The 23957-nt window shown below is 51.4% G+C and overlaps 10 protein-coding genes across 10 annotated transcripts; 5 read left to right on the plus strand and 5 right to left on the minus strand.

Moving 5' to 3' along the window:
- Nucleotides 1-568: 568 nt before the first annotated feature.
- NECHADRAFT_88089 (uncharacterized protein) lies at nt 569-1891 on the plus strand (the record flags this gene model as incomplete). Its single annotated transcript, XM_003040909.1, has 1 exon — nt 569-1891. One exon carries the CDS (start codon nt 569-571, stop codon nt 1889-1891), a length of 1323 nt encoding a protein of 440 aa, XP_003040955.1.
- A 148-nt stretch (nt 1892-2039) lies between these two features.
- NECHADRAFT_88090 (uncharacterized protein) lies at nt 2040-4278 on the minus strand (the record flags this gene model as incomplete). The annotated part of the gene is made up of 3 exons (XM_003040934.1): nt 2040-4127; nt 4172-4192; nt 4231-4278. The coding sequence occupies 3 exons, from the start codon at nt 4276-4278 to the stop codon at nt 2040-2042; spliced, it is 2157 nt and encodes a 718-aa protein (XP_003040980.1).
- Nucleotides 4279-5049: 771 nt separating this feature from the next.
- NECHADRAFT_54587 (uncharacterized protein) lies at nt 5050-6870 on the plus strand (the record flags this gene model as incomplete). Its single annotated transcript, XM_003040910.1, has 1 exon — nt 5050-6870. One exon carries the CDS (start codon nt 5050-5052, stop codon nt 6868-6870), a length of 1821 nt encoding a protein of 606 aa, XP_003040956.1.
- Nucleotides 6871-7539: 669 nt separating this feature from the next.
- On the plus strand, nt 7540-8365 carry NECHADRAFT_73949 (uncharacterized protein). Its single transcript, XM_003040911.1, has one exon. It carries the CDS (start codon nt 7604-7606, stop codon nt 7856-7858), a length of 255 nt encoding a protein of 84 aa, XP_003040957.1. The 5' UTR covers nt 7540-7603; the 3' UTR covers nt 7859-8365.
- Nucleotides 8366-9613: 1248 nt separating this feature from the next.
- On the minus strand, nt 9614-10458 carry NECHADRAFT_102196 (uncharacterized protein; the record flags this gene model as incomplete). Its single annotated transcript, XM_003040935.1, has 2 exons — nt 9614-10016; nt 10076-10458. 2 exons carry the CDS (start codon nt 10456-10458, stop codon nt 9653-9655), a joined length of 747 nt encoding a protein of 248 aa, XP_003040981.1. The 3' UTR covers nt 9614-9652.
- A 616-nt stretch (nt 10459-11074) lies between these two features.
- Nucleotides 11075-11431, minus strand: NECHADRAFT_88093 (uncharacterized protein; the record flags this gene model as incomplete). The annotated part of the gene is made up of 1 exon (XM_003040936.1): nt 11075-11431. One exon carries the CDS (start codon nt 11429-11431, stop codon nt 11075-11077), a length of 357 nt encoding a protein of 118 aa, XP_003040982.1.
- A 743-nt stretch (nt 11432-12174) lies between these two features.
- NECHADRAFT_88094 (uncharacterized protein) lies at nt 12175-13599 on the minus strand (the record flags this gene model as incomplete). The annotated part of the gene is made up of 2 exons (XM_003040937.1): nt 12175-13371; nt 13435-13599. The coding sequence occupies 2 exons, from the start codon at nt 13597-13599 to the stop codon at nt 12175-12177; spliced, it is 1362 nt and encodes a 453-aa protein (XP_003040983.1).
- Nucleotides 13600-15002: 1403 nt separating this feature from the next.
- NECHADRAFT_88095 (uncharacterized protein) lies at nt 15003-16668 on the plus strand (the record flags this gene model as incomplete). The annotated part of the gene is made up of 4 exons (XM_003040912.1): nt 15003-15116; nt 15198-15390; nt 15479-15791; nt 15867-16668. 4 exons carry the CDS (start codon nt 15003-15005, stop codon nt 16666-16668), a joined length of 1422 nt encoding a protein of 473 aa, XP_003040958.1.
- A 2871-nt stretch (nt 16669-19539) lies between these two features.
- NECHADRAFT_54513 (uncharacterized protein) lies at nt 19540-22323 on the plus strand (the record flags this gene model as incomplete). The annotated part of the gene is made up of 4 exons (XM_003040913.1): nt 19540-20258; nt 20654-21000; nt 21053-22193; nt 22245-22323. The coding sequence occupies 4 exons, from the start codon at nt 19540-19542 to the stop codon at nt 22321-22323; spliced, it is 2286 nt and encodes a 761-aa protein (XP_003040959.1).
- A 150-nt stretch (nt 22324-22473) lies between these two features.
- NECHADRAFT_54518 (uncharacterized protein) lies at nt 22474-23611 on the minus strand (the record flags this gene model as incomplete). Its single annotated transcript, XM_003040938.1, has 5 exons — nt 22474-22651; nt 22700-23024; nt 23083-23258; nt 23306-23382; nt 23438-23611. The coding sequence occupies 5 exons, from the start codon at nt 23609-23611 to the stop codon at nt 22474-22476; spliced, it is 930 nt and encodes a 309-aa protein (XP_003040984.1).
- Nucleotides 23612-23957: the final 346 nt, after the last annotated feature.

The raw sequence follows: 23957 nt of genomic DNA on the forward strand, positions 1-23957 counted from the left end.
TCACTACTCGCATATTCCGATATTCGCCAAGCCCTCGAGACACTCTTCTACCCCATCGCAGTCGTGTAGATACTCGATGTCGAAGTTGGCTCCCTCCCGTACTGTCAAGAAAATTCTGATGCAAGGGAATGTAATCTGGAACAAGTTCTATTGCTATCCTTATCCTCATGCTAATGCAATGCACCCCAATAGTGCCGGGAGCTGAACTGAAGACCCTCACGAGGCCGCAGCCACTGGGGGAATCTGACCGCTAAAACTGCTTTAGGCGATAGCCATACCAATCACACACGCTGTAATACGCCAACTCCTCAGCCCGAGGGGCCTGGATCACAGCGTGCAGCGGGTCGCAAATGGCGGCTGGTCAAGGCAGATTTCCCCAAAAATAAGCTTAATACAAGAGGCCTGTCCATCCTTTGCTGTTTAACTCGACCACTTTCTCTTCACTGCTTTTATTCGAGGACTCTCATTTCAAAAAGGGAATCTAATTACTCACACACTGGCCTCTGATCACCATTCTGGCTGCCAACGCCAATCGAACGCCGCCTAACATCGAACTCCTGCTCTCGAGATGGCTCTCCCAAAAATGGGCCCATTCGAGCGCGGCCAAAGATACACAGGCTTAACAAAACAAGCTCAGCAGTTCTATGAACAACACAGAAAGGATTCCCAGTCATGCGAAGAGAGTGCAAAGACGCTTTTTGAGGCGGTGACAGCCATCGCCACTGCTCAAGGCACAACCTTGGACCAAGTTTTCGGTTTGCCTGACACCTTCACCAACATGGTGTTTGATGGAGGCTTCGAGTATCATGGCCCCGAAAGTGTCGGCGAGTTCCTCTCCCATGCACAATGGTTTTTCCTGTGCTCCCTCGTGGGACTTGGCAACGCGTCTGCTGGAGCGTCGTCACTCTTTTACTACATCAGTGCCACGCTGTGTCTGGATCCCCGTAACTATCCTATATATGCTCGGATGCGCCTCGGTTCTTGCTTCCGCCTTGCGAGAACACCTGAATCTCCTTTTCTGTACAGCCGCCTTCTTCCGTGGGCTCGCCTAGGCCATTTCTTCCAGGGAAAAGGAAACTGTACTGTTGTCATGATTGGGATGGAGCTGTTCGATGGCGACCTCGCCTACGAAGACTCTACGAAACCCATTCACGACGTGGCACCCTTGCGACTGAACGCGTGCGCGCATTCAACCATCATGAAGACCATTTCGAACAGCATCTCCAAACTTGCAGTCAAGGCTTCAAAGCAAGCAGATGACCCCGAGACCGCCTCATCGTTTGACATTCGCAAGGAGTTCGACGCCGTCGCCCAGTCATTGATCGCAGCATACGACAAAGCTCCTGCTGAAGCTCTGGAAAGGGTGGGAGATTATGATCGGATCTACCAAAAAAAGTATCTGGGCCAAGATCCTGACCTCAGCGACCTTATTCTTGAGCTGAAGAAAGCGGCTCCCACAAACATCATTCGGCTCGACATATCCCACGGTTTCGCTGTGAACTCGCTTTGGGCCGAGACGGGGGCTTACGATGGTGCGTCATATGGAAAGTTCAGCTACGAGGGTACCGAGGACAAGATCTTCCTAGAGAACGATGAGCTGATAACAGGGGCGACATGGAAGAAGGGGTTATTGGCTGAGGATACAAGGAAGAAACTCATCTTCGACTTGACCATCACCACCACGAAAAGGACCCTTGGACCCTTTGGCACTGGCGGCGACGAGATTAGAGGAGAAGCGGTGGAAGAAGAATCATTCCAGGTTCCCAACAAGATGAAGGTCTGTGGCATGGTCGACCTGGCAAGCGAGTTCATCGAGCACCGGGGCGATGTCGTGATGGAAAACGGGCCTTTCATTGCCGAGTTACGGTTCCTTGTCGCTCCAGCCAACTGAGGCTTTGAACTGGACTCTAGGAGGAAGCACATGGCGCATGAGTAGGACTTTAATAGAGTTTATTTGTAATGTTAGGTGTTCGATTGTCAAAAAAGATTGTTGAAGAGCTGCATTCCCTCTGCATCGCTAGTTTAATGGATACATTTGCTTACTGGAAGCTCAAGTCTTCCCAATCACCCTCGATAACGCTCAACAGTTCACCATCCATAATCCCATGAACATAGGTCTCTCCCACGACACGGTAATACTTGGAGCTGTCCGAAATCTCTTCCCGGACAATGAACGGCACACGCCCGCCGGAAAAAAGGACTACTGCATCACCGGGCTGGGCAGAAGGAGGTGCCAGGCCTATATACCCAGTCTTGGTAATGAAGAGCTTTCTGGACCATGACACATGGTGCACAGTACTCTCAAACCTCTTGCTATCTTTTCCTAGGAATCCATCAGGAGCAAGAACATTTCGTAGCCCGTCAAGTATTGAGTCAATGCCAGGGGTCAAGCTGGAAATATCGCCTTCTTCCCTTAGAGTTGCATGCGAGCTCGCAAGGTACTCCAAGAGTTCCTCCCGAGATTGTGATGCAAATGCAGCAAAATGTCCAATCCACTCTTGTGGAACTGGATACTCGTGCATCCCTAGGCCGATGTTTCCTATCAACGTGCGCCAGAATGCGTCAATCATGGTGCCAAATTCTCCATTAACAGACGGATATCGTGCCCCAAAGTCAAGAAGTCTCCCCCAATTCTCCAATCTGAGCTGGCTTGCGTGGTCTGTCAAGGGGGCAATCCTTTCTATGGTGTCAAATATGTAGGCGGACAGAACCAGGGTGTTTGGGGCGGCGGGTGAATGTCGAACGTCGACGTGTCGTGCTGTAGCAGCAGCGTACAGGGTCAATTGTCCGCTCCTGGGTGGCATAGAAAGGATAGAAACAACCTGATGCACACTATAGTCGGGTACCCAACTTGGAAGTTGATGAAAATGCCGGAATTTCGCATCCTCAATACCGGAAAGCACATCGAGGGAGCCTCGGCTGATAAGGTGAAGAGTGACATCCCGAAAGACCTCGACAACTGACTTTCGATAATCTGGCTGAAGTAGAGGTGGCAGAGGCTCAGACCTCCGACTCTCGGACAAGTTCATCAAGGCGAATATCTTGTCGACTGGCATCGTAGCCTTGAAACGCCGGGTCGAGGCCAGCAACAGATCCAGGCTTTGACGTTCTCCTTGCTGATGCCGCAAGCGACAGTTCATCATGACCGTCAGAAATCCCGTGGCACGGGACACTTTGTACTGGCCGTGAAGATGAGTGATCCAAAAACTTTCGACGAGGAATGTGGCGGCTCTTCCAAGAATGTCGAAGGGTAGCACCAATAACCCGCAGAATATCGCCGTGTTCTGAGAGACGGCGACTTCCTGGATGATCCAGGCGCGTTCGAATGCTGACCGGGAAATGAAATGCATAAGAGCACCCCATTTTGAGGAGGGATAGACTGGCAATCCAACAGCATGCATGTAGATAGGGTTAAGCAGAGCGTCAATGCCAGGATGCCGATGGCCTGAGGCCAAGTGGGACATCTCCAGACGATTCAGCGACTCTAGCATGTCCATGACATCCTCCGTGTGTTCATCCGGTTCGCCGATCCAGAAAACGTCCATAGAGGCGCGCTCGTATATTGCACACATTTGCCCGATCTGCTGGACACGCTCATCCTGGTCGTCTTGGTTGATGCATATCTGATCAATCCAAATGATGCGCTCGCCGGCTGTCTGGCGGTAGTTCTGGAGGAAGTTCCAGAGATTCAGGCTAACGGCCAGGTATTTTTCATTGATCAACACGGGCCGGAATAGGTTGGGCAGACTCTTTTCATGCCAGGTATACGACAAGGCGATATATTCCGGAGTGTCTTGGGCAGCAAGGTCTGCATCAAACATCCTGCATCGCAGAATATCTTGACCGCCATCCGACAAGATCTGAAGTAGACGAAAACTGGTGGAGTTTGGGAGAGGATCATACTCCAATTTCGGCGTGTCCCGTGGTACTTGAAGGGCTTGAGGGTCTATGCTGGGAAATATCTCTGAGGCGCTCACGGGGTCGCGATTGGGTGCTCGCTGGCCTGAGATGGTGATCACGGTCTCTAGTTGAGGGTTCATATCGGTCAGAAACGTTGCAAAACTACACCGTTTGGCCGCGGGAATACCAGTCGCTGATCGAGGTGAAGAGCCAGAACATGGAAGCCTCTAAAATGGAAGGGGTTGAAGATAAGTGCTGGAGCCTGGCTTACAAGGCAGATTGGGAGGGAGGGCTGAATTGCGGAAGATAAAAAGTCCGACAGTTTCTTACATGGGAATCAGCCTCATTCTGTGAGGGTGAAGCTGTTGGGCAGGCCATTGTGAGGCTCCAATGGCCTTGGTCAAGTTGGCCAACACGTCTACTTGGCAACATGCCGAAGAAATGCAACCGAGTGAGAAGGCGAGCCACTTTATCAGCTTGGGCTCCACTTGGAAACTCAAAGAGACCTTCCTTTATAAGATGGTCCATTGAGTAGGTAGCCTTGGCCAGGTAAAGCATGAGTCGAGCATCACCGACCAATAGCGCTGTCTAGAGGCCGTCAACACTGCTAACGCGACCTACAGCGGGGTTGGAGGCGGGCAAATGCTAACCAAAGTAACAACAATTTTCGCTATTTACTAAAAGAATCAAGGGCTACAATAACAAGGCTTTCTTTTTCCATTTGCGAGTAAATTCTCCTTCTTTTCCAGCTATTCCAACCACCTAACGTAAGGAATCACTTCAGTGGGCACTTCTCCAAGCCACAGCGCGCCCTCCAAGTACCTCCCGCTAACGCCATAGAGTGCGTGAAAATTGCACCTCCAGACTCAAACAACGAAAGATGGATAAAATGAGAATAAACAATTTACAAAATGATTGACTCGAATGCGAACAATGGACATCAAGGCGGCAACAGTCTGTGCCCATTGGCTGGTTCTGTGAGACTCTCCTTTCCGTCTAGACCATCTTGACTCGAACAAAGTGACTAAGCCCAAAACTCCAACCATCCTCGCCGCGTGACGTTATCGCGAAACTCCGCTCTCACATCGTCGACTCATTTCTCGACACTCACCACAGACTCACTCTGTGACTGAGCGACTCAATGCGAGGATGGAGCTTTCACTCGACGACATCTTGTACTCGGGCGGTGACAACACCGAACTGGCCATTCCGTACGACGACGTTGATGATCTTGCCCCTCAATCACGCAGCTCCTCAAACTCACTCGCAGGCGCCAACAGCCATATCGACGCGCTCTCGCACACCTCAAACCCCAGCAGCGGGCTCGATCTTCCCAGTCCGGGCTTCCCGAATGCTCAGATCGACTGGCATTCCGACTTTCAGCAGGCCAGGGCCGTGACCGGTCCTCCCGCGGATGACTTCTCATTTCTTAATCAGCCCGCCCTCGACTGGGGTAATCCACCACCTCTACCAACCAATAATGACCCGATCAAAACGCCAATGACTACAATTGATGAGTTCTTCATCAAGAATGGTGCATCTCGGCCTCCCGCGCCTTGCACAAACTGTCGCCGACGACGACTCCAATGCCTCATCCTTCACACCACCGTCGACAATCCCAACCCTACCAAGTCATGCTCCAGCTGTGTCGCCCTGTTCCGCGAGTGCAGTCTCTCTGGGCGTCAGAAGCGGGAACCTTCAGCCTTTGAGACGTCTGAACCAGTCATCGGTCATCTTCACGGCGTGAGTGAGGACAACATTCTGGGTGTGCCGACAACGATCCAGGAAGGCCAAGGTGGCCAGTCACAACCTCAAGAGCTTTCACTTTCTGCATTGTCCGGCAAAAGGGCGAATACGCGATCTGTGCGAAAGACGCGAGTGCTCAGAAACTGGTTCATCTCCCATATTGACCATCCCTATCCATCCGAGGAAGAAAAGGTCAGTCTCGCCCAGCAATCCGGACTCAGTCGGAGCCAAGTAGTCAACTGGTTCGCCAACACGAGGCGTCGACACCGACTATCGTCAGCCTACTCTAAATCTCCAGGTCGCGGTCGCCAAGGATTTGCACCGGGATCACCCATGCCTCACTACCTCCGCAAGAACATGTCGCCTATGGATCGCTGGCGCAACTCACCTCCTGAAGAGGAAGGGGCCTCCGCATCCGCCATCCAGGACGCTCTCTCTGCTCAATCCAGCGCTCACAGCTCATTCGAGGGCTACGACTTGGGGATATTTGATGTTCCCGGTTCGTCTGTAAGCAACGAATCGCTCTGGCAGTCTGCCTTTCAAGAGGCTTCATCAAACTCGGCGTCTTCATGTTATTCGTTTCGCTCAAGGGAAAACACTTTTCTGTCTCACTCTGCCAACAGCTCAGCGGGCGAAGGCCCTTCCATGTCACGACCTACATCATCGAGGTCAAAAAGCAAGAAGTTTGTGGGCTTCCAATGCACGTTTTGTCGACAGAGCTTCAAGAAAAAGTACGACTGGGTGCGACACGAGAGATCCATTCACCTCCCCGGTCTCGACGCGTGGATCTGTTCGCTTCCCGTCTCTCCCGATCAGTCGTTCCTCGTTTGGCGGGTCAACGAGAGCGGCCCGCAATGCCTCTTCTGTGGCGACGACTCACCAAGCGACGAACACATCCAGGCACACGAGTTCGATACCTGCGCTGAGAGACCAGTCTCGGAGCGCAAGTTTACGCGCAAAGATCACCTCTGGCAGCATCTACACAAGTTCCACGGCTGCCGCAAATGGGACGGGTGGAAGCCGGACCTGAGCCTTCTCCAGCACCGCCAAGATGCGATCAGGAGCAAGTGCGGCTTCTGCCAGGTGATGATGGACAGCTGGGAGGAACGGGCGGATCACCTGGCGTCGCACTTCCGGTCGGGGTTGACGATGGAGCACTGGGTCGGCGGGTCAGGGATACATGATCCCGGGGATATGGATATCGAAGAGCGGCCTGTGACGTGACCGAGGAGGTTCCCAAGTGGGTATGCGGTCGGCATGTAGGCCGGCTATGGGCCGTGACTCTGGGGTTGGACGTGGACTAGGGTCGGGAATAGCGACCAAGTAATGTCCAGACCCTGCAGCCTAGACACGTGCGGATCCTGTCAGCTGCCGGGCCTCCACTTGTCTAGCTCAACGGCCCCTTGGCATTGATCGTGTGAGAGGGTTTAAGACGTAGTCCCAGAGTGCAATGACAAGAGACAGACAAACACTCCAACTTGCCCAAGGAAAACCGCAACTAAAAAAAACTTCAACACAAGAGTCATCATCCTTGCCCCTGTGGGGAGTCATGAAGTTGCATTGCAATACGGACATGTGAATCCGTAGTTCGGTTCGGCCTCCAACAATACCCCCCACACCCCCGGTCAACTGACTTGTCAAACCTCAGCCATCCATGCAAAGGCTCGAGGCCCAGAACCAGAAGATTCCTGTTTATTCCCCCCCGTCTCCCCGGGAGGATTACCTCTTTGGCTGGATCGGGAAACGTCGCACCGCTTGCGGGGTTTTTTTATTAATGGCGTTTGGGTTTTTTTCCTTCTTCTTGAGCTCTCCTTCTTTCTCTCTCTCCTCGGTATTCTTTCCTTTCATTTATTCTTACTCACATCTCTCTACTGTTTCTTCTTGCGTGTCTAGGCTGTCAACACCTTTCACTTCAACAACAAATACAACAACAAAGACCAATCCTCCAACCGTCAACATGATCATCACCCGCGCTCTCTCCGTCACCAACTTTGTCGTCGCCAGCTCGGCGCTCAGCTTCCAGGTGGGTGTGCTGTACCCGTGGCACAAGCAACTGGACGACGACTTCGAGGCCCTCAAGAGGGAGCACATGCGCGTCCTCACAGCCGTCGAGTCCAAGGTCGAGCAAGGCCAGGACTCTCCTGCCTTTGTCGATGAGAGCCGCCGCAGCATCCGTGGCATGCTGGGTAACCTGGCTGCCTGGAAGGCCTGAGCGAAAAAATGGAGAGGCCGCCGACTTCGGGGATTGGGCGTCAGCACCCCTTAAAACAACAAAACAACACATCAACATCCTCCTCCTTCTCCCTCCCAAACTACACCTTGGCGATCGATGACAATACAATAGCGATGGAAACATCAATCAATCACCTGACATCGCTCTGGCATCTTTTGCCACTCTCTCACGACACTCAATCAACATTCTTGCGCATCCGGAGTTTCTCGGCGTTTTGCTTCGGCCCGAGTGGGGCCGGTCCACGGTCTCGACCCGGGTGATCACGTGCACCCCCCGAGCGCCACCACGGTTTCTCCCGACCGCCGGACCATCATCACCGGGGGGCCTCGGCACGGGATCAAATCAGGGGGGTACACATTTCACTTTTTTTTGGCTCATGATACACACACAACACAACAACACAACTATACAGAAAGGAATAGTTGCATCTTGACATTTTTGTTCCTGTTTAGACAGCCTAGACATCAAGTCATATAACAGTTAGAATGAGATTTGCCTAAGACCATTACTCTCTCTCCCTCTCCGCGTGACGTCGTCAATGTCTGGAGTGCGTGAGCTACCTATTTGCCGCCCCCGTGTTCTCGCTTGGGTTTCATTCCAGGACAAATGGATCCGTTGGGCCGTGCTGCAGCGCCAAATGCTACGTAATCGTGACCGGGAACAGCATCCTTGCAGTCGGGAATAGGGTAGCCCTGCAGGCCATCGGAGAAGCAACTTGGTTGCCAACCCCGAAAGGGCAGACACATGTGAGATAACCTTAAAAATACATGATATGTGTACCTGATAATGCTTTTTCACGTTGAGTTGTCGCGCTGGTGGGGTTGAGCACAGCATGCACTGTCGATCCCCTCTCGTGGCGTTGCACACCAAGGGCAAGCGTTTGATGATTACCGACAATACTATAAACATAAACATAAACACTCAGATTTGCAATTACGTTATTATAAGATATGATGGTTTCACAATAAGAAATACTTTGGTTTATCTAGATAATTGTAGTAATAGAGCCCTTACTTGACGGAATTCGCGTGTAGTGGTTGCACGCCTTGAGAGCATTCTACCAGTTAGGAAGCTTCCAGGGTTAGAGTGAACCCAGCTTAGCCTTGACGCGGGTTCGTTTCTAGAAGACGATTCTTGTTACCTTCGCAGCCCTCTCGTTCTACATTAGTCCAGTCGAGAGGGTAGTCACAAGATGGGACACGCGAGAGTACTCGTGGCTTTCAATCGACTACACGAGGAATCAACAACTTTGTCATTTCCACTTTGTCAAGATTGAGACAGGCAGAGCATTTGGAACACAGTAGAATGGACATCTATGGGGTTATGATTGGGCAGGCCAGATTACAGTTATGACATTTCTTTGTAGCGTAATTTCGAAGCGGACACCACTTTCATGATTGTCAACAATGACGCGTCTGCGAGAGACTGTCATTCATGACAGCAAAAGATAACGTTATACACTACTTTTAACTGGACATCTTGATTCCTGATATGTTAGACTCATTTGATGCTTATGAAAGTATGTTCAATTATCGTTCATCTCTGTCTTTGCGCGTGGTTACTTTCAGAGGACGCTCATCCTAGAACAGATACACCCACCATCACCCAATTGAATAGTGTGAGTAAACCTTGGCAAGGTTAGAGCTTATTGTATTGCACATGTCCCATGCAGTCAAGTCGCAACTGTGATGAACCGATTCTTCATTAGAAATTAAATCAGCTGCCATCTTTACCACCCCTCCACCCTGGTTACCTATCAGGAGCAGGTCTTGTTCAGTCCTGGGCGCTGCACACGCGTGTGAGGCTGGTGTCATCCAAGACAACAAGGACAACAGAGAAGGAGCCCTCGCAGCTGACATTGAACACTACATCGACGTCGATAGCATCTTCGGTTTCGCTGGGCGTGCTCCAGAAGGCTTCTCCCTGGTTCCAGCCGATTTGGCCCGAGGTGCCGACCTGTGTGCCCTGGGCGAGCTCCTGACCGTTGATGCTTGGGGTAACATAGCAGGCAAAAGAGGGCGCGCTGACGGCGCTGTAGTTGATCAAGTAGTACTGGAGCCGGTAGTTGTGAGGGCTGACCCTGGGGATGGTCTGGCGGAACTGCCTTGTGCTGGCGGCCTGGGTCAAAGATGCAAGGCTGGTCGGGTTGTTAGTCTCTCTCTGTTTGTCAACGGATGCTAGGGTGAGATGACATACACGCCGTAGGGCTGGGAACGGGACAGGTCGCTGGAGAATTGGGTTCCATCGCCAAAGATCCAAGGGGTGCCGTTGTCATTGTCGTCGAAGCTGGGGTTGACAAGGATCTGTGTTTCGACACAGACTTCAGCGGAAGAGGTTGTGGCGGTGGTGCTGGCGATGGTTGAAGACTCCTGGGTGGAGGTAGAAGCCTCGGTGATGGTTGTGGAGGACTCGATGCTGACGGTGGAGGACTCGGTAACCGTGGAGGATCCCACGCTGACGGTTGAAGATGCCTCTGTGGTAGTGGTGGCTACGGTCGTCAAGCTAGAGGGCCGGCAGACGGCAGCATTAGCGCCGAGGGCACCAAAGGCCGCGAGGAGGGCGACAAAGTGACGAGCCATTGCGAATGGAATAAATTAACGAGTGACGGATAGCAAAAGCTACAAATGATCAAGCGAGAGACAACGAGCGACTGCTTGAGAAACACAAGAAGGGGCGATCTCTGATCCTTATGAATACCCCGACAAGATAAAAATGTCAGTGTTGTTGGTTGTTCGCAATCTCTCGATGCAAGGCTAATCACTTCCGGGCAAGCCGCTGCCGTTGCAGACCCGTATTTGCTTGTTAGCGCGCAGCTGAAGCCAATATTTCACCAGACTATCGACTCTAGATCAAATGGTTTCCAGGCACCTAGCGAATCATTCATCTTGCCGAAAAGTGACGGGCGCCTCGCTTGTTGATCTCGTTGTAACGGGTGCCTCCGAAGCAGGGTCGAGGGGAGCCGTTGAAAAACGTTTGTGGCTGCTGTCTAAGAGGATTGCGCGTTCCAATGAGCCAACACATGGGACAAAAGACATGTATGATGGATAATTGCTGACTGTAAAGCATGGGTATTCGTGTATCTGCGTGTATCGCTAATATAAACCTCCCCGTCCGGCGTTCGGCGTTGTTGGGACCGTGTTCTTCCTTCTACCACCGAGCACTTCAACCAACAACCATAATGATGCATATCGTCCTTTATTGATCCACCTTGAAATAAACCGGGTCGTCGATGCTGTTCGTCAATTCGACCTGGAAATTTCCTCCCGACACCTCCTGCGATGCCGACACGCGAATGGGTGTCGAGTCGAATCGTTGCGAGATCCTGACTACCATGGTTTTGTCGCCACTGGTGACGTCCCCGATGTGAGAGTTGATTCGTAGGAGGATGACGAGAATGCCGAACAGGGCGCCCGTCGCGGCGAGCTTGACGAGCAGATCGAAGAAGGCGATGACCTTGAGGAAACCGGATGACTTCTCGGGAGGGGCCATGACGGGCGCGGGAGGCTGCGTAAGCGTTGGGTTGGCGTCTGGGGTCGAGAACTTTTCAGCCATCAATCTATTGAGGCGCGATGGCGTTTCGAGTTAAGGGCGGTGGAGAGTGTGATGAAGATGAGTTGGTGGTGATGGGGTAGCTCACATTAATGATTCCACCAAATAAAGACCAAAATGAGGACAAAATTAGATCGAAAGGCCGACTAAGAGACTGGGAAAAGTGAGCTTAAATAGACTGCATCTCACCGCACCCATATCCTCGCAGGGCTGATAGATATTCAGGATCCATCGTTTCAATTAGGCTCATTGACCTCATTCAAGGGGCACGCCGTGATTCTTGGCATGTTGCAGTGCACATAGTGGCTGACACTTGGCTCAGATAGCACGCTAACATTTTTGCGACGGCTTGGCTGGAAAGCCTTGTGGAGCACCAGTTCTCCCGTTAAGCGAACATCTGATCGGCGCCTCATTGCGCCGTCTGCTGGGATCTTCTCCAGCTGAACGACACCCCTGCCGAGTTGGAGCAAGCCTCATGCATCATAACCTCACGAAATCAAGTTAGGCATTCACAGCCGCGGCCGATCTGCCAATGTCAGTTAGATCTTTTCTAGCACAGCCTCTAATCGACAAGTCAAATTGGACGATCGTCCTTGATGCCTCTTGTGAAACCGCCATATGATTTCCCACAGATTCCCGTGCCACACGGCGACATCACCACATATTCCAGAACACTTGTGACCCAGCACCCCCTCGATGGCTTAGACCTCTCATAAATGATTCATTGGCTTGCCAGTCAAGAAACCTCAATTGTAATGCCGGCACCTGCAGTTGTCACAACGGAGGATGAAGCTTGTGACGACATCCTCAATCCAGCAGCCGAAATCATTTCCACAGTTGCGGCAATAGTCGCGCTTTTCCAAAATGGCGAGGAGGTCACCAATCTTCTTTTGCAATGCCGCCACTTCATTTCTGGCTGTGTTTCTCTGCTCAGTGACACTGTTGTGCTGGGTGGTCAAAGTCGCCATTTGCTGCTGCAGTGCGGCACGTTCAGACCACAACTTTGCGTAATTCTGCTTTTCAGTGTCGAGGGCCTTTTGAAAGCTGTCGCGCGAGGACAGCAGAGTGGCTGCCCTGGTTCTCTCTGACTCGTAATCCTGCCTGATGCGGTCGCGCCCAGACACAGCTGCGAGCTTCTGCTTGCTCTCCTCGTCAAGAGCACGTTGAGCATTGTCGCGTTCCATAGCCAAGTCCGAGTTCTTCTTGATGGCAAGTTCACACTCTGCAGATGCGGCCGAAAAACGCTCTCTCAGGCCAGAGAGGTCTTGCTGGAGTCTGTCGATGCTCTCTTGATCCAGCACGCTTTGATCCTGGATGTTCGCAAGCTGATTCTCATTCACCTGTAGCTTGGTAACAGTCTTTTGGAGCAGCTTCAAACCGAAGTCAGGTAGGGTTGCGAGCTTTTCGAAACCGGTGGTGTTCAGCAGGATCTGGACATGCTCCGCGGCGAAGGAAAAGACCAGGTCATGGAGCTTGGCGTCCTCACTCGATTTGTGGGCGGCAATGGCCAGGTAGGGAAAGATATCGGCGGGGAACTCGTCGCTTGAGATGATGTCCTGGATGTACTTGGTTGCGCGATCGCAGAGCTTAGGCAGCTTGTAGCAATGGCCAATCGCGTTGACTTCGACATGGCAGAGGAGGCTATCGCGCACTACAGCCGGGGGAGGAGTCGTCGGAGGAGAGGGGCCTGGGGGCATAGTTTCGAGCACGGTATTTCCAGATCCGTTGACTGTAAATAATGAGAATCGGAATTCACTAGACAGAAGACACATAGGAGAAAGGCTGTTACCTTGGTTGTTGGGAGGAGGCGTCCACTCGGACGTGTTGGTCATCCCGAGGACATCTCCGTTGATGATGTAGTCCTCGTGGTAGAGGAAATCAACCATGCATTCGACTGTGGCAAGGTCGAAGCCCGTGATGTGCAGCGAGCTGCTCCGTGACTCCTGAGCAAAAGGTTAGCAAACTGCGCTGTTTCCTCGAAGTAAACAATGCCAGTGGTGACATACCTTTGAGGCCTTCTCTAAAGCCGCTGCGATGATGGGAGACTGGGCACAGACGACGACTTTGTGAAGCTTGAACTCCTTTCCCTGGCAGATGATGGTGCAGTCGCTGAACTTTCCCGTCTGGAGAAGCTCAGAGAGCATGCCGTTATTGACGGCCGGAGGTGGCATTTTGACAAGAGGTGAAGTGCGAAGTGCAACAATAGAGATCAAGGGTCGCACACGAGCTGAGTATCATACCACGATGCGGCCGCACTCCGAGAGAGGAGAAACTGAGGAGAGTTGAACGAGAGACGGAGGCAATCAATGAAGAGAGATGAGAGAGAAGAGGAGGAGAAAAACGCGTCACGATCACGAGGCGCGAGCATTTCGTGTAGGTATCCTAAGGCTTAGGATGAGGGGTGCTGGGCAACTGGCCTCTCGTCGCGGCGGGAACGCGCCACTGCTTCTGAGCTCCCGAAAGTGACTCGCAGAGAATTTCAATCACTGTACTCTCATTGGTGATCACTGCTGTGATCCAGATGGAGAAAAATGGATGGGTCTGAGACGGTTGAGTAGAACTGAAGGGTGCATGAAGGAGGATATCTTGTCACTGGTGTTGATTTGTCCCGCAGAGCCTCCCAACTGACTCAAAACGGTATCGATAAGCTCTACCTACCATTACGCTTAAGCTTGACCATGATTGGGCACAAGGGCCTTTGAATGGGATAATTCTTTTCAGTAAATGTTGCTCAGCGGCCATCAAAAGCATCAAGGCAACGAAGAACATCTAGGCACTTAGCTCAGCTTGCCTTGCTAATAATTCGAGCACTCCCAAGTTCACAAGGCTCTACGACGAAGCGCAATAGAAACCATCCTCGAATGACTGTCAAAGTAATAATTGCCATTATCTTATATCTAAGCCTGGCTATTTGGGTGTGGAACTGAGGATGATGTTTGGCGAAGTCATCCCCAGCACTAGCAACGACCACCTCGAAGAAAGAAAGGCAATTCTAGTGTCATTTACCTATGAAGCTAGAAGAAGAAGAAGCGCTAAGTATGCATGTATACACATATCAGAACCAGACTTGTCCATGCTCAATACTCAAACAGTCTGATAACTGGGATGAGACCGGGGGTATTCATCCACATACCTGACTTAGGAGGAGAGACAAAGAGATAAAAAGTCTAAAGGGACTCGACCTTGTTTTTCTTTTGGACTTTTTTCTAGTTTTCAAAGAACACTGTCATGAACCAAACGCCATTCTTATAGTCTTCGCTGACAATGGGTTCATTGACCGCACCGCTTGAATACCTTTGTATCCTCGCTCACATACGTTCCCATTCTCTGGAGGTTGTCTAGAAGCGGTCAAGATCACCATAAAATCACCCAAGAAAGACCTGTTCTTATTGGACAATTGTTGGTCCACGACAGCACACAGTTGGGCGCCACAGCTGCATCTCACCCCCCCTGTCACTTCGAAAAGATCGCAGAGATGTTATCGCAACGGCGTATATAGGTGAAATCAGTTTACATCGCTGCGATGATTTCATTTGATTTATTTAAGCGCGAAAGTTTCTCCTCAAAATCCTCCATGACCCAGCGCTCTCATCCCCCCTCATTGCCGTCATCTTCTTTCCTACAGCGCAAAGGTCAACAATCCACTCCCACTCCGCCAAGGCTTGAGAATCCCATGTCCACTAGAGAGGTAAGTGCCTATCCATGCGCACTCAACTTTCCACTGGGCTTTCATCGTCGCCTCTATAGATGGTATTTCTGACGTGACTAGGTCCAAACAGAAAACCCTCGGACTGAAGGCTCAGGGAATAAGAGGCAACCATACCAAATCCAGCGTCTGCTCAACAACGACCCTGAGAACGATACGACCGTCTTGGGTTTTGTGTTTCAGCGTTCGCTGGCAAATGAGGTAGACCCTGGTGTTCCTTCAGAGAACTTGGTTCATTTCCCACAACCTAGTGGGGGTTATACCTCTTTAGCCTCCGAGGCAGTTGGTTATCATCAGCAGCGATCTGATAACCGCATCGTGAATATCAACGCACGTTTCGGTAGGAGTTTGGGCGGTTAACCGTTGCCTCTGTCTGTCCTGGGATATATCCACAGTTCTGTTTGGAGGCACACCTCCAAGCGACCGCATGTCATCCCAAGGGACTCCTCGACGCCAGGAAGTGACGGATGCGCCTTCATTCCCACCGGAATACTCCCCGAACAGCCCAAAACAACCCAGTACAATGAACAATCAACCTAATCTCAAGCTTCGCTGTCCAATTCGTGCTCATGCTGATAAATGCATCGAGGATGGCCATGAGGTTGGAGAACCCTGCTGCAGGAAAGATCAGACATTTAAAGCAATAGACAAACTCAAGTAAGTGTTGTCTTTCGCGAACCTTCCTACGGCATTTGTTAACATGCAAAAAAATCTTAGCGAGCATTTGTCTAGGGTACACTCGCTCAAATATGTATGCCTGCGATGCAAGCAGAAGCTTCCTCTGGCCAAAAAGGGTGACCTGGAAAGCCTGCAGGAAAAGCACGAGACATGCGAGGAGGAGCCTTGGCCCGAGAAGAGGAGAGAATATGCCAAATGGACTTTGATGAGCAAGGAGCAACATGATCGATGGAAGGCCTGGACGACCACCATTAACGAACGCCGCCAACCTGGGAATGGGCAACGAGAAAAGAAGGCCTATTGGAGCTGGAGGAAGATCTACGAGAGCCTCTATCCAAACACAGCCGATTTTCCGGCTGCGTGTTTAGGTGGTGAGCAGCTGGGAGATACTAACCAGACAACTTCGAAGGCCAAGGAGACGAGCGTGGACACTCGATCGAGGGAGGAGGTGCAACAAACTCCCGTCACTAACACTGGAGTCCCTTCCAAACCACCAACAGGTCCGGCATTTCTACGGAACAATGACCCGGTCTGGTTCGTGAGTCCCCTCTCCGCAGACTTGCGGGTTGGCCAGCAGCAGTGCCCGGAAACAGAGAGCAGTGTCTCATGGCTCGAGACTTCGACTGGCCCCGGCTCCATGGCATACTCATCGACATCGGGCACCACTGACAATCTGATACCACCGACTCCCTCCCACACTTCCTTCAGCAACGGACCTTCGGCTGATTGGCTCTACATTGGCGATTCTCACCTTTACCTGGGCGAGAGAGTCGAGGGCATCTACGATGAGAATCTCTTCAGCCAGGATGACCCGATTTTGGGTGTATCTGGAGTGAGGGATGAGGAGGACTCCTAAGTGGAGTGTGGAAATCTGAAAAAGACATGGATAGCTGTGTGAGTCCTAACACGATTATTTGATGGACATTGGCCAGAAATCAGTCATGGGTACATCGTGTAGTGAAACTGTGATGTTGGTCCGCCCATGAGCAGTGCCGAGGCGCCAGAGGCGTGGCTACCCTCGAGTGTGTGGGTTTTCTGCCCTGGACTTGGCTGGAAAACAGCTTTGCATGACTTGTGGCGTTGGATGGTACCTCTGATGGCTGAATATCTTTGTCTCGCTGCTGAGTGGCTAGCTTCTACACTTTGGGCGAGTGTGAGAGCCGAGAAGACAAGAGCGCTCAGCCACACGCGCAGAAGCGTGATTGATGCGGGGTTGAGTGAAGAATGACTCAACTCAAGAGTCCCGTTCGTCTCATGCCTTGTGCGTTTCAACATCTCCCTTTCCACGAACTTGCCCCAAACTCTGCGCCCAGTCGCTGACCTCAGCAACGCCTTCGGACCTCGTGGCGGAGTCTGGTGGAGTCATGGATCGGTTGAGGGCGGCCATGGAGGGGGCTGGTTTGAAAAAGGCGACTGTAAGAAAACCTCGGCTTTGACACCGCCCTCACTAAACAAGATACTCCAATGCAGGTGGACGAGGATCTGGAGTTGGAAATCTTCTCGACTGCGAGGGACCTCGCGGATCTGTTTGAGGGCATATGCCCGGAAACTCCGAATTTCCTCTCTGCCTATGAACAACGTGTTAAGGAAATCTCTGGATTGGCTACGTCTGGGCTCTCCTACGGATATGACCTCTCGATACGTAGTGCTCTCACCGATGCGACGGACGTCAGATACGACCGGAGTCACAACAGAGCTGTTGTTCATTTGCATCTCCTCGCTTGCATCATAGCATCCGGCTCGGATGCCGAAGACGCCACGATCACTTGGGAGACCCTCGTAGCTACCCGGAGGTTGGAGCAGATCGAATTACGGCGAGACATTACTCCTTCCCGGCTCGCCATATGGGATTCGGGCGCGCGAGCATGGATTGAAATGGGCAATATATGCATGTCAAAGGAGAAAAGGCAGCTTGAATCCCTACTCCAGCACGCGGAATTCGGCCCCTGGAAGATATCCCCCATCTTCGGCGACAGCTATACTGCAACACAGAGGGTTGCTTCCTTAATCACTGCATGGCTCTCCGCCTTAACCATCATGGAGAATCTCGCATCCGGACAGCCTCAAGAGGTACATGATGGAGAAATACTGCGAATGTTTGCAGCGTGGCATCTGTATCCTGACGTGTATGTATTTGGATCTCGCAACCTCGAGGCCCATATGCATGATCCTTTGGTGCCACGGCGGGGTTTTTTAACTGTTGACTTCGGCCCCGGTGCTAAAGCGCCATCGAACGAGATCCTCCGGTCCCTTGCGCTTGCCGATGTATGATACTAGTCATCCGCAAGGTCGGCGTTGTCCTTTGCCCGCATCATGCCTGTTGGGCTTATGTTAGTTTTTAATCTTGGAATACTCTCGACATGGACCGGTGAAGAGTGGTGGTCTGCGATGGAAGCCCGTCCTACTATATTGGACTAGAGTAGCTAGGAATATAGGGATAAAGATGTTCGTGGGCAATACCCGTGAGAGGCCAGACCTTTCATGATGATATGGCTAGGTGTGACTCTTCTGCTGTTGTAGAAGTTTAAATAGGCCACTGTGTTAACATCGGGTCATGATGTTATAATGTGTTGAAGATCTGTTCTTTATTATAGTTACAGCCCGGCCCTCGATGGGTTAACTGAGCCCGAAGATCGATATTCGTGGGCAAGGGTTATTGGGCTTTTTCAAGCAAGCTCAGGAAATGAAGAGCATTCACGAACGTATTCTCCACCCAGAATCACAAAGGTCATTGCGAAAGTAGGCAAGCTTGCCCATAATAACAAGATGAGTCTGGTAGGCACATTTACATCTCGTCTAACGGGACCCAGAAACTAATCAGAGATTGAAATAGGAGGATATTAATACTATTCTCGTTCGGTCTGCCGAGTTGATTGCCCATATCAAGGGTCAAGTCATGACGCTGTGCCGCTTCTTCAAGGCAGCTGTCGCCGCCATCGACGCCATGACTACGTACATGATCAGCCCTTTCCTGGAGATGGCGGACACAAGGAGCGGAGAGCGGCAGTGCCTTGGAAACTATGACTTGGGTGATCTAAAGCGAACAGGGAGCCTCTTGCTAAAACTCCAACTTGGTTTTGACTGACATATCTAATGCTAGGTCGCCTCACAAACCGCCAAAACGGTGCAGGTCATTGATGCCGTAATGAGAGAACTTGAGGGTGTTGCTCAAGATGTTATCGCGATGAGGTTTTGCAGCTCACCTCTTAGCCAGTTTGGGTTGAGCTAGAAAGCTCGAGAAAGAGTGGCATCATGGGAAACTCTTGCGGTCATTGACCCATTTCTGTACTCGCAATGCTATTGCTTCATTCTCTTGAACAATCATCCAAGCTCTTATCGCGACTGACTCAATCCATCCTAGCCTCAGCGCTAGTCCAGGTGATGCCATCTCCAATCCGTCCTCGGTTAGCGTCACAAGGCGTGAATGACATTGACAAAAATGGAGCGCATCCAATCTCAAGTGGGGGGGTGCCTCGTGGTGAGCGAGCCATCTTGAACTCGACAGCTCACCAGCTGATACGACATTCACGGCTTCCAAGTCCTTCTATACAGCTTCTAGACCATCTTTAATACTTTATCTCCCTTCTGAATTACCCTTGCTAGCTTTTGCACGACCCTAGACTCCTCCTCCGGCTTCGGCATGGCTAATGCGCATCACCGAACCCTTGCCGCCGATCCCGGCGACGAATCCTTGGCCTCAGACCTGCATCTTGATCCTGGTGCTTTGATGGATCTTGATGCTTTGACCTTTCCACTTGACGAAGGAGGTTTTGATGGCCATGATTCGTCTTTTCAGCCGGCGCACCCGGACTTCTTTAACACCTCGATAGACGAGCTGTGGTCTGCGTCTCTTGCCTCTGCCTCTGAAGAAAACATCAATGATGTCTTAGACCAACACCTACACAATGATACTGTATCCAATGGCGACCCAGGCCAAGCTAGTTCTGGTCCATCGAAAACAGGACATCTTCATAGTCGCTCTGTCGACTCCGCAAACTCCGGAAGCAGCGCTGCTGTCGCCAACGCAATTGCATCCCCAAGGAACCCTTCCCTCCCACCCAAGATTGGCCATCGCTTCACACGAGAGTCAGCCCGTGTCCTGAAACGATGGTTCTCTGAGCACAGCGAACACCCTTACCCAAGTGAGGAGGAAAAGACTATGCTACAGTGCCAGACCGGCTTGAGTCGGACCCAAGTGACCAACTGGTTGGCCAACGCCCGGAGGCGTCGAGCCGTGGATGGAAGTACTCGTGCATCCTCGAGGGGTCGGTCTGGGTCGGCTCAAACATCGAGGAGAGCTGGAACTCCAATTCCTCGAAGCAATAATTCCTATCGGAATATGGATCCTCTACAGCGATGGGTTGATTCACCCCCTGAGAATGAACCAGCTGCCGCCTCTGCTATTGCCCGGGCGATGGCTTCCAGAGACGCATTGCCATCTTGTGAGTATAAAGTATCATGCCGTTATGATCATGCTAACTCTCGCTGTCAGTGACACGGAGGCACACAGGCTCCAGTGATGAAGGGTCGACTCATAGACGACGTCATGCATCCTCAGCGAGCAGCTTTGCCACCTCCAGCGCCTCAACCGACTCGAGATCCTCTAAGGGCTCAATAAGTGCATCCTCGTCTCTCAGCAGAGGCCGTTCATATCGCAAGAGACGAACACAAAAGACATCTCTGGCTATTCCTCGACACGCCTTCCAATGCACCTTTTGTACTGAGACGTTTCGAACAAAGTATGACTGGCAGCGGCACGAAAACTCACTGCACTTGCCACTTGAACGATGGGTTTGCTCTCCTCATGGACCAACTGCGGTAAACCCAGAAAACGACGAGAGGTACTGCGTGTTCTGCGGTGAAGTTGATCCTAGCGAAACTCACCTGGCCACTCACAATCCCGCCGCCTGTCAGGAACGGTCGTTCAGTAGAAAAGATCATCTAAAACAGCACCTAAGGTTAGTCCACAACGCTGGACTGATCGACCTCTCCCTGAAGCTGTGGAAGGCCCAGAAGCCGGAGATTAAATCCCGATGCGGGTTCTGCAAGGCAGAGCTGGAGACTTGGCTAGACCGAGTTGATCATCTTTCCAACCATTTCAAACTGGGTTGCACCATGGCAGACTGGTCTGGGAACTGGGGCTTCGATGAGCTGATCCTAGAAACACTGGAAAACGCCATGCCACCCTGTGAGTATCGCCTTGGGAGTGATCAAAGAGCAGGACTGACAGATGACGCTAGACTTGATCGATTTTGAAAGGGGGACACCGTTTCCTTTTGAAGCCAGTGGCAAACCACCAGACTCTCCCCGGAGTGCATACGAGCTACTCACTATTGAGCTGGCGTACTTTATACAGAGCCATTATGACTCGACAGGAGACATGCCCAATAACAAAAGGATGCAACTAGAGGCATGTCGCATTATCTTTGCATCTGAGGTCATGTTTCCTGAGGAGAATCCTGATTCAAGTGGTGGATTTTCATGGTTGAGAGATCTCATTCTGTCCTCGCCTGATATCACTCAACAAGCCCGTTTCGGACCTATACGCTCACGAGCCGAGAGTAGGTTGTCCGTCATGAAGATCAAGGGTAAAAATGCACTGTTCGAGACATGTCCGCTCGAATCCCACTTGCATGCATTTGTCCATGCAAAACGCGCCGCTGGAGTCCTGGTTGTACAAGATCATGAACTACAGAAAGAAGCTTGCAGGATCATCACACTCATGGAGGATGACATGGGATCAACTCCAGACTTTGTGGCAAACTGGCTGGTTACGCTGATCAGCAAGTCAACTGACTGGCTTCATGACTTTCGTCGAAGGGCAAACCTGCTTTTGAGAGATGACTTGTGGAGCAGCGTTCCCCAGAGCGGATCAAGTTCTTTACCCTCCTGGATGACGAATGATCGTCAGGTACTTGATCTTCTTTCGAATGACCTGGGGTCGAGAAACTGGACAAATACCGGCTTATTGGGCTTGAATAATGCGGACACTGGCATGGACCATGGCGGACTTCTAACCGGCCATACCAGCTCAACAGACCTTGTTGGGCCCTGGCTAGGTCATTCAACTGCACCGCAAACATCGCTAAGAAGTGCCAAATCACCTCTTCCAGCAGCTCCAACTAGTGAGTGGCCCGTTTCTACCGGGTCTGGGGAAAGCCCAGGTACACCAGGTACAGGCCCGAGTGAGGGCGACTCTAGTCTCCGACCTGCCTGGTTAAAGACGGGAATCTTTATCCTGAACGACTCGAATCACCACCGATGGCTGAAGCGCGAGCTCGCGAGATGGGTGACGGCAACAATGTCACCCAACAACCCCAACTGTCACGTTCCGTCTGACGAGGAACTGAGGCATCAATCTCGTTGCTTGTTGTTTAATGAGTGAGTCCTAATTCCTTTCTTGCACAAACCAGTAATGCTTACGTTGTTTAGTGACGATCCTTGGAATCAAACTGCGGCGGATAGTCCGCAGTGGCTGGATGATTTTAAACGCGATTGTGGTATTCTCTAGATAAGTATTTACTTGAGACTGGTAGATGAATGGTTTTTGTTGTTTGTTTGATACGTCTTGAAACTCGAATCGAGCGATGATATCAGTCTATACTCCAAGATGCACGCGAGTCCCGTTCTTGAAGGCAGACCACGGGTTGTGCTCTAACAATCAAACACCGTTGCTTTCCTTCATCTCAGACGACTTACCTACCTCTTGAGCTTCCTTTCTCCCCTGTTCAACCTGGCCGTGAACCATACCGGCGAGACCCCAAACATCCATTGATACAACAATACCTCGATACCCTTGCTCTATCATGCCCGGAATCATACCAGGGCCCATAGCAGCACTAGAAACAGATTAACAACAATATCAAGCATCATACACCCAAACTTACCCAAGAAGAGGTATGCCATTCTCCCGTCCAGCAGCCACCCACTCCCCGATGGCAGCACCTAGCGTAGGATGAGGCTCGCCGCCTAGCTTCAATGGGATTCCTGCGTCTGCTGAGAAATCACCTGGACCAAACAACATGGCTGATACACCCTCGACAGCGGCGATCTCACGGACGTTCTTGACTCCTTTCACGCTTTCGATCTGTGCAACTACGGCAATATGGCTGTTCGCAGTCTTCATGTTGAATGAATCTTCCTCGTATAGCGAGGTATCGGAGATGCCGGGGGTAAAGACCCAAGGGCTGAAAGAGCGTCGGCCAACGGGTGCTGTTAGATGTAAGCCACGTGAACATTCTTCCAGTTCTTCCCAAAGATATTAACTGACGGTAGTAGATAGTCTTGATAATCTTTTCAACCTCTTCTGCACTCTCACAGCAAGGTATCACGATGCCCGATGCACCTGCATCGAGAGCCGTCGTCAAACTGACCTCGTCGTGCTTGGGCACTCGAACAATGGCCATGGTCTTTCCCTCGGAGTGATGTTGGGCGGCATGGATACAACTAACATGGGTGAGAGGAAGCTTTTGTGTACAGCAAGGATTTCATACTCGTGAAGGGCAAGTCGGTCATACATGCCATGCTCGACATCAAGCCAGATAAAGTCGGGTCTGGCGGATGCCATAACCTTGTCAAGTTGTCAGCAACTGGAACATATCTTGTGATGGGTTACGGAATGGCACCTTTGTGACAAATGGGCTTGGGATGCCTTGTCCGACACCGAACAAAGTCTTTGAGGGATCCTCGTGAGCTTCCTTCAGAGCTGCCTTCAGGTTTCCGGGGAAGGTCAAGAGTGCTGAACGCCATGGTGCTCGAGCGTGAAGGTCAGGCTGATCGAGATATGCTTGGTTAGACATTTTGGATGAAGTGCGAGATGGATGAAGTCGACGCGGTAAGCAAGCTGGTTACCAAATAGTCAGTATGTGGAACGGGGCCTTTACGGTATTTATACTCTCTCATTAGGTGTTAGTCTTACAAGAGCGTCACACTTAAATCTCAACTCTCACAACAACAAATTGACAAGCGATGTTCCGTGCTCGTGTCGGATCGGATATGTGCCGATAACTCCGCGTAAGCTGCCAAGTCCGCAGCGCATAAACAATTCGAATCACTTTCTCTTTCTGGTCTAGTTGATAAGCTGTATGATCCGTAGGCATTCCTACTTTGCTGATCGACTCACTCAGCATCAGCGGTGGAACTGGT

This window comes from Fusarium vanettenii, assembly GCF_000151355.1.
Source record: "Fusarium vanettenii 77-13-4 chromosome 13 genomic scaffold NECHAsca_55_chr13_4_0, whole genome shotgun sequence".
NCBI lineage: Eukaryota > Fungi > Ascomycota > Sordariomycetes > Hypocreales > Nectriaceae > Fusarium > Fusarium vanettenii.